Below are 9,668 nucleotides of genomic sequence, written 5' to 3'. Positions count from 1 at the left end.
CTCAGAGCATCCCTGATATATTCGTTTCGAGATATAATGGTCAGCAGCAACTCAGGATTGCTGTTATAGTCAACGTGCCCTAAAGGTCCCCTTTGATTAGAGGAGTGAGATTACTCCCCCCTCCACCGCCACCATTGTCCATAAAACACAAAGAAAAAGATTAATTACCATTGCGATATCATGCTACTGTAGTCACGTATTTATTTCTAATACTGTGGCATTACCTAAAACCTCCATCCAGAAAGCAGGCCCTGATTCAAGAACTGAAACTACCGCGTATAAACCCATAGTCAGTGTCCGTCCCGTCTCTCCAGGATTCCTGAACTGTTTGCGCTTGCTAAAGCTGTGGTAGAGACAGCAACGAGCCGAGGGCTTAAGGCGGGTGGCCAGCTTTCTGTGCAGTATTCATGACCCGCTTTAAAGCTCTGTGTGTACTGCCAGTAATGGATGTACCACAATTTAGGGACAGCTGGGCAGGATAAAGCACAAGCAGTCACCCAGCAGAGCTGTTCGTATAGTACAGCGATGCAGATGGACAGGTACTTAGGGGTCAAGCTAACAGTGCTTTCACACAAAGCAGGACTCAAAGGGTTTTGAGTGGTAGATTACCAGGGTGACGTATTAAAGAAGCAGAGGTTTGTGGTTTAACTGATATTTATTCGAAACCTCAGCGCAGATCCTCTTGTTATACACATTTCCATTAGAGGTTTGGTTGTCTTGTTACAAAGGACAACACATTTTTTGGGAAAAATCCTAGGAAATGTGGAAACAACCTTGAAAGGAATTTGTAGACAGGGATCCCTTGATTTAGAAAAATGATATAAACAAACAAAGATCTGAAAATTATTAACTCCATTTTGCTYTTGGGAATTTGGATAAATCAAAATAAAGCTGAGATTAGAAAAACCTCAAATAGATATCTTGATCTGAGCTATTTTACTTGGAATTTTGCATTCAAGTCCCTGAAATGGTCTGGAAAATCTCAGCCATAAGGATCTACTCACAGACACCCAGGATTATCCCTGATTTTGTGTATGTGCATATGTGTGAGTGCTCCCATATGTACGTATCCCTGCTGCGTGCTGAATGCAGGCTGCTAGGAGCAACAGTGATTCGTTGCACTTTCCTAGGAAAAGACCAGTGAGCATATGGGGTGTGRACTGCCCTCCACACCAGTTGGGATGATGATGGTTGGCTTCACATATTGCACCGTCCTCATGCTTAAACCAATGCTTGTCTTTTAGTGCACCCTGTCACGGCAAAGGCCACGACTGAAGAYACTCAGCAATATGTGAACTGGGAAGGTAAGCGGCAGCACGGCCCTGGGGAGCACAAAAAACCACCGATGGGMCACGGAGCGTAACCCAACCTGCCCCTTGTTCACGTATGCACATACACACTAAAAAATGTTTGACGCAGCGCCAGCCTCAGCCCTAAAATCCCCAAACTCTTTTTCCATTTAAGTGCTAATTCGTAGCAGTGCCCTATCTGACTGCTCCAAAATAGCCGGGTAAATGTCTTGTCCTTTTATAGCAGTGGCCCTATTGTAAGCCCTGGCATGTGACAGGTCTGGGAGTGACACAATGTGTGACTTTAAGAGACTGGACAGGGATAAAGACCGGCACTAGTGATTTATCCCGTAGCAGCCACCTCTTTTCTGTCTCTCTGTCTGTCTGCTTCTCTCCCTTTCTAAAACAGCCCACCAACATGCCCCCAAAGAAGCCTGAACCTAAGAAGGCTGAACCTAAGAAAGAAGAACCCAAACCAGCACCAAAACCAGCAGAACCAGAGCCCCGAAAAGAAGTTGAATTTAACCCAGCTTCTATCAAAGTATGTATGTCTTAACCTGGTACAAGAGGGAGCAGCCAGGGCTGGTGGGGCTTGGGTTGGTGGTGGTTCTGGCCATGGTGCATTGAATGTTGAGATGACTCTGTCTGAAGATAGCACTTGTTTTTTTAGCAGAGCAAGGAGCAAAGGGGATTGCCCAGTTTGTCCCTTCTCATCCTCAAAGTGACCAATTCCATTTCCTGCAAGCGTCACTGACCACAGCGGGACATTTAAAGGTGCTGTGCAGAGAATATTGCAGGTTTTTTATGTTTCATCAGGAAGCCTGGACTGTACTTTCAGCCAGCTGATGACTAGCTAACAGCCAAGGCCACGTGGTAGGCTAGCAGTGGGCTCAGAGCATGGTTTGCATCTCTCGTGCTTGCCTGCAAWGCACTAGGTAGATCTCACTTCAGTATCACGGGGTTTGTTCTGCAAAGAAACAAGCCTGAGACTTCCTTAACAAGTGCCAGTGAGATTGCCTGTGGTTTTCCAGAAAATCCAAATGGACTGTCAAAGGGACTGTGTGTGAGTGTGCTTGGGAAACAGAGGGAAGCTCAGGAAAAAAAATATAAGCTTCCTGAATGATCTCTTGCTTTCAGGGTCCCTTCCAAGGATTCCCCCAAGAGATAGTACCTCTCTCCTGCTCCTTCTTCCTTACAACAGTCTCCACTGGAAAGAGCCACTATTGGCCTAAGCAGGGTTTGCTGAAGTCTTGTTCATAAGCATAAGGGAAGGAATACATCTACAAAGCGTATTTTCAGAAGTGCTCCTTATGAAATAGGTTTTGAGTGAATTTGGGCCACTACTCTTGGCCATAGAAATCAGAGTCCTTGAATTGCCTGACTGACATCATGTTGTCCTCAGAACAAACCATCTGACTGACAGGGAAATGGTCACCGTTTTGAAGTTGTGAAGTAGGTAATTCCAGTGAARTTATATTGGAAATCTGTTTTCCCTTCAAATGTTTTTATTCACGGGAGTTGACTCTCCAGCAGATATCTCAGGTTGACTTTTCTTATATCAAAAGAGATTCCCCTCAAATAATGAGGAAGAGAAAGGTAATATATTCCTACAAAATTGACCATAAAATGGACTATCAGAGACTGGCTTCTTGACTTACAAAAATGATGCCTGCAAATAAAGATCTAAAAATGACTAGCTCCATGTTGCTCTTTCTGTACTATACACATTCACAGGGAATGTCAGAAACCCTTGCACAAATCTTTAGGAACGAGTTGGGGAAAAGAGGGGGAGCTCTGCAGCATCTCAAAGGCTTTTCTCATATGGTGATTTGGGCCAGGTAATTACCTGATATAAGTAAACATAATTATCTTAATCAATTTACACCAGCTGAATTCTATCCCATAGCCTATAAGAAAATGGGTAACGAAGAGGTGTGTCCTGCTCTGGGTTTATGAGGAGCCTGAGAAGATAAGAGAAGAACAGACAAAGCCTGAGAGATGGATTAGGAAAAGCAATAGAGCTCCCTGGCCATTGGTGGGACCAGCTCTTCAGAGCTTATGCAAGGGAGGAGTGTCTTGATGAGCCTCTCCTGCTGGCTTAAAAAATAGTTCCTCCTTCACATGGGTAGAGGAACTACCTGGGAAAGTAAAATTGTTCTGTCTTCAGTACAAGTGCCTCACAGGTGGCTAGTAAATCACAAGGGTTACTGAAACTTTTTTTTTCTTTTTTTTTTTTTAAGAGAGGTTCATTCTTGTAACTGGGATTTTCTAACAGGGGAAGTACACAGAGGGCTTTTTCCAGGTCTTGAAACATGAAAAATTCTCCAATTTTTCACTTTAAATAGTGATGCAAAAAAAACAATTATTTGTTACTATATCAAGAAGTAGAAGTCTGTGTATAAGGAACTAACTCTTGCTGTAGTGTTTAGACTATTCACATCAGTGTYCGTGCCGTGCTCTGAGAAAGACTTCCTCTGTGACCTTGGGCAAGTGGTTTGTGGTGGGATTCAGCTCTCTGTTAATGCCTCTGTACTTAAAATTCCTGCACTGTAAGAGGAGGAGAGGGCAATTGCAATAACCTCTCTTAGAGGACACAGATACGTCCATCTGCGTATTATGCCCTTGTGGTATGAAGAGTGGCTAAGTGCTGCAGCAAGATGAATTGTAATGAGGGGGGGGGGAAAAACAGCCAGCCCCCACCAGAATCACTAGGAAAAAAAAAAAAAAAGGAGGGGGACATATATACTTGTAGACCTCACAATTTCAAAAATCATCAAATACATTTTTGCTCAAATAAGATTTTAGATCAATTCACTTCTGCACTGTTTTAAAACTATTCGTTCTGCATGCTTCTCCATCCAAGTTATTACTTTTCCTTCCAGTACACTTTAAAATTATGGACTTATGAGTCACTTAAAAATAAGACAGAGTTTCTAAACAGTACGTAAATCCAGTGCTTTAATGGTAAAATCTCTTGGTCTTTCTGGAGAACATTTTGTTGTCTGATAGATGCAAAGCAGTAGTAGRTATCTGGTTGGGGTCTGTGGTGGTTTGCTTCCCAAAACTCATAGCAAAGGGAGACGATGTTCTCTAGAGAAGTTTTCCTGGGAATTTTTCAATTAAATGTTTTTCATCAGAAGTGCATTTGTCAAAATTAAAGCTATTTGCGCACAAGGGCTGGGTCTGGCAAATATACTGCTTCCTGTTTCATAAACCTAGCTCTGGTGGAGCTCAGGCCATCTGGTGTAGATCAGAATACCTCCCCAGATCATTGTACAACATTTGAAAAAAAAATGCTTTAACGAGTTTTGAAATTCTCCAAACATCCCATTTCAGCATTCCAGGATGAAACTGGTTTTGGTTTTCATGCAAAAGATAATATATAGTTAAAAACTGGGAAGAAAACAAACTTTTATCAAAACAAAATGTTAAAAATCATTGAAATGCCATGTTCTTTTGGAAATGTCTCAAATTATCAATATTTATTCTCAAATCTCATTATGCAGTTTTGTATTTGGGCTTTTTAAGTTTTGCAATCCAATTTTAGTAAAAAGAGAAATCTCAAAATGAAAACATTTATTTGAAAAGGAAAATTACTTCTCATTTTGTTTTCMCTGATTGCTATATTCTACTTGCACAATGATGGTCCAAAATTATATCAGATTTTTCCTGTTGTCTTTCTCTGGCTGCTTCAGGGTCTATATTTGGTTCTCAGCTACAGTGGCTTAAATGTGGGTTTTACCCTCTCCCTGCCCTTAAGTAATTGAGTTATTCTAAAGTTTTGAAGTTACCTTTTAAAGTTTTAATGATGCATATACATCCRCATCCTTGCAGGATTTTTCCCAATACTTAGAAATTTGCAAAAGAGRTTGGATGGGATTCAATATTGCTTGAAATTCACAGAAAAGGTGTTGTTTTTATTTCTGTAGTTGTATGGCTCAGCCTTTGAGGATTTTTTTTTTTTAAAAGAAAAAAGAAAGTTTCACTGGAAATTTCCTTGAACTTCTTCCCTTTGAGGAAGAATGGTCCTAAAAGAGATTCTGGAACAAGGAGATTCTTTTTCATATATCCAGCTTTTAATATGGGAAATATTTTGCCAAAAATAAACTTTGCCCTCATGAAAAATAATGTTGATGCTRAACAGGAATAATCTTTTAATCTGATGGACACAGAAAGTGGGATCAACTCACATAGCCTTTGGAAAGCTGGTCACTGCTCCTAAACAGATCATCTATAATCAGCAGGAAAACTCTCTYGAAGGTTATTCAATGCAGCAGTGCTGGACAACCTATATGGGGATGGATCAAATAATCCTTGGGAGATGCCAATCTGTTGATTAAAGTGGGAGATGAGACAACTATTTGAGTGACAATATTTCAGCAGCTAAAGTTAGCTGAGATGATGTGTACCCAAASACCAGTGAACTCTGGGTTTAGAAAGGCCGTGTGGAGACCGTTGGCATATGTGAGAACTTGGAAGGGACACCACTTACCATATACAGTTATCCTTAATAACTACATTTTCCTGGGTTGTCACTTGAGAAGCTTATTGTAGCAGTATGCAGTCATACAGGTTCCTTGGGGTGGGGGGAATTAAAGCAAGCATAGTTTATTTTTTGGAGTACTGCGATCTGGGAGTCTTGTGAAACCTGTTCTCCTCAGAAAGCCTGCAGGCTTCTGAACATCTTCAGGGGTACAAAAAATAAAAGCTCCTTCCCCTTTTCTCACAAGATAAGATGTGGAAGCAGCCATGAGTGGAAGGTGCAGGCACCAATACCAATGGGGTCCTGCCCGGCTTAGGTCTTCAGCCCTGGAACTGCGGTGTGGTTGTGGTGCTGCAGCAGGGTGGTGTGGAGGTGGATGTGCAGGAATGTCACCTCTGCGCAAGTAAGAAGTAAGACGGTGCAGAGATTTCTGGCTAGACATTAGGGTAAGAAAAGCAAATGTTCTTTTAGGGGAGGGGAACTGATTGATTTTTCAGAGAGTTTGATCCTAAAAGCCTCTCTCTAAGAAGATGACTATGTTTAAGGATATCAAACGCCTGCTAGCGGGGATTGTTGGCRTGGTTTTAGGTGCCTACACGAAGAATTCATTTCAGGCTGAAGTGACTGAAATGATATTTTCAGAGGTAGTTGGGAGGGCTTGAACATGGGAAGAAACTGTATGAGTTAACAACAGGTGTGTGGGTGAGAAGGTCTTAGGGTGGTGAATGACAGAGCGGGTGTTATTTTGTGGGCAGAAAGGATTTTATTTGCRAGGTGAATGTGAATGCATTGTATAAGCGCACGTGGGAATGAAAAAAGAAGGGCTGTCATTAAGAAAATCAGTTTATGGAAATAATGAATGTCTGAATGCGTGATACTCTGTGTGACAATATTGCATTTCTGTGTGTGGAGAGGCATGCGAGTGAGACGGGGGTGTCGTAACCACGTGTTTGAGGAGYTGGTGTGTGGGGGAGCTGGTGTGTGTTCCCCAATCTCTAGAGGTTTTGCAGGTGCATGAGATGTTTGGGGCACACCTCCGGAGGGTGAAGTATGGTTTGTGTGTGACAGGGAGAAGTATTTTGCTGCATCTTTTTCTTCTGTAAGATGTCTGTGTGTGTGGAGAGGTAAGGAGCTAGGTGAAAAGGGTGTCGAGTGTATAAGGAAGCGGATGTATTGGCCCATTTGGGAGAGTTTTTGAGTGTGAAAAAGTTGTATCTGCATGTGCAAAGGCAGCAGTCTGTGCACAAGCTGGTGGATGTGTGTCTATGCYGGCATGCAACATTTGGCATTTGGCAGTGGTTAACCTGGCAGCTGGCCGGTGAGAGGTGCGCAGAGCCCCTGGGAAAGCGCAGTGTAACAGGGGTTGCATAGGAAAGAAGGTGCATTTTCTTGGGGGGAGGGAGAAAAAGATCTGTTGGAGCAGAGATGAAGACATCCCGACACAGACATGATTTGAATCTCAGTGCATTGATGAAAGGAGACAGATTAGGACCCCTTCCCTCYGATGCAGAGACAATTGGAGCAGGATAAGTGTGGGATACAAGTTCAGCTGGAAGAAGACTTCATGTTATATTCTAGCAAGGTGTGGGGTAGATGCAGGCCTTAGCCTGCTTGGAAACCCTTCAGATCTGGCCAAATCTTTCCTGAGGATGAAGTGGGAAGTCTTTATGCTGGTACCCCAAGCTTCCAAAGAACAGACCAGAAGGCAGTTGAACGTGGCTACRGTATGGGTTTGACCTCCCACTGCCCTCTCACCTTTTTCTCTCTCCAACCTATTTTTCCCCTCGATTTCATTTCCCCCAGGTGTTACATATTCCCATCATCATTACCATTATTATTATTGGCCTACACTGCATCTCCTGAGAAATACTTTTAGAAAGCAATTTCCCTCCTGCACTCATATATTTGCCAGTTTCTGAAGTGGGCAGGCACCTGTCAGGTTAAAATGAGCYCAAGCTGGACCTCTGTCTCTCAGTGATTTCTTCATGAGACTCTCAAGCRTAGAGAAATTTGAGCACTGAGTCTTTGAGGATGCCTCAGGCAAAAATGACTGAAAGCTTGGCAAAGACAGGGGACCCTGCTGCAAACTTATGGGAGTCAGTGGGAAATTTACCCCTTTGATTTTTATGAGATTCACCTCAGAGTCACCATTCTTGCTGTGGACTTGTACTCTGGCAAGCTGTGAAAACTTTTATAAGCTTAGTGTGGTTTATTTTTGATTTAGCAAGCTGCAAAGGCCTTTGAGGTATGTGCTTAAAAATTGGTTTGGTTGGTAGAATATCTTCAAATGCTTACAGAAAAAAAACAACAGTGTAATAATGGTAGGGATTCCTCTAACTCCAGAGGAAGATTTTAGATGCCACCTATTTTAGGTACTAGATACTTGTCTTAGACTACAGGAAATGGAAATATGGGGATGAGTGGTGGATGCCAAAGGTTCCTGCAGGAGCAGATGGCATTTCATGTCATTTAGTGGCTGGTGCTTGTTTCATAAGGCTTAAGTCTATTTGATCATTTAATCTCATGTYATATATGTGGGTTTTGACCCATTCATGCTCTGTTGAGCTCAAAGATTTTGGTTAGGGAAAAGGATTTCAGGCCTGATAAGAAAGAAAAAGAAAAGTGAGGTTCACCTGTCATATTTCAATTATCTTCACTTTAGATATTCAAAGCTGAGCTAGTCTCTTTGGGCTCCCATTAGTGTCRCTAAAGAGAAGAAGTTGCTTTTAGAAGTTTATTCATTCCACCCTAAGACAAGCACCTAAGCTACATGAAATAAAGTGGCAGTAGCGAAGAGGCTGCGTTGAGGTGTAGGGACATTTAAGTCATGATCTGCACGCAGTTCAAGAGCCTTGCCAGCTTGTTTTTGTGCCCCAACTAACAAGAACTACAAATAATTGGTGCTCATCRGTAAAGCACTGACACAGCTGGACAGTCCCTGGACCCAAGCCAGTAAAACCACATGGTTTTTACTATGCTGTGTAGCTCTACCAACTTGGATTTCTGCTAGCCTTTTTTCCCCCCCCCATGGTATAGATACTAGCTGAATGTTAGCTGTTCTGCCCAAGGCCCTGCTAATACTCTAACACAAACAGCTACAGCTGCCAGTGGAGGAGATCAGACCTTCAAGATCCTAGATCTGAACTCTCTCTACCAAGTTTGGAAGAAGGCTCCACAACCTATCTGCCCCTGGACCCCATGAAGTTGTGGGGGACCTGGCTCCCCTTCTAGRAATGATCTGATCTCAGGACTTCAGGCCACGGTGGGCAGTGATTGCTTGGGAGGGGAGCTGAAAGAGAATCACCMCACTAGTGTCAGGCCCTCCTGGAAGAGTCCTTCTCCAAATATGTGTCCACTGAGTTCTGCCTCACCTCCACTGCAATGCGCTTTTCTTCTGTAAATGGCATTGCTCTCTCCCACTCTGTCTTGCTCCCAATATGTAATGGGAGGGGTGGAAGGAGTTACACAAATTGCACGTACACACGTGCATGGGGAGGGGAACCACAGCTGGAGGAATTTGTCAAGGGTGTCAGCCTCTCWGAAACCTCCCCACCTATGACGCTGTTGTCTTCATTTACCGCAGGTCTTTTCTCAGAAGTCAGTGCCTGAGATGGGCTGTATTGCACATAAAATCCAGGCGATGGTCATGCTCTGAATACCTCATCAGCAATTTGCTCCAGGGTTTCTGGACGGATCCCAGTGATAAGCATAGTTAAAATGCCAAGCTGCTGTAACACGTTTCTAAASGCAGCTCTGCTCTTTTATTCTCTCCTTTATTTATCGCAGTCCACGTCAGTCCAGCAGTCCAGCACATTCCCTGCCAAGCTGGCCATTGTGGGACAGCTTTTAATAGCAGAGAAAGCACCTTTCCTTCTCCCTTTCCTCTCTCCAGAGCA

The 9,668-nt window shown here is 43.0% G+C and overlaps 1 protein-coding gene across 1 annotated transcript in view; it reads left to right on the top strand.

Annotated features, from left to right (window-relative positions):
• Positions 1 to 1,613: 1,613 nt before the first annotated feature.
• MYL3 (myosin light chain 3) overlaps positions 1,614 to 9,668 on the top strand; it is a 33,637-nt gene continuing 25,582 nt past the window's right edge. Inside the window, exon 1 of the mRNA XM_085302794.1 lies at positions 1,614 to 1,830. Within this exon, the coding sequence (XP_085158920.1) occupies positions 1,708 to 1,830 (123 nt within the window). The 5' untranslated portion in view covers positions 1,614 to 1,707. The remainder of the gene's footprint in view (positions 1,831 to 9,668) is intronic.

This window comes from Rhea americana, unplaced genomic scaffold (genome assembly GCF_003343005.1).
Source record: "Rhea americana isolate MKP2758 unplaced genomic scaffold, rheAme1 scaffold_192, whole genome shotgun sequence".
NCBI lineage: Eukaryota > Metazoa > Chordata > Aves > Rheiformes > Rheidae > Rhea > Rhea americana.
Note: the sequence above shows the minus strand (reverse complement) of the source record. Positions and strands in the feature narration are given on the sequence as shown.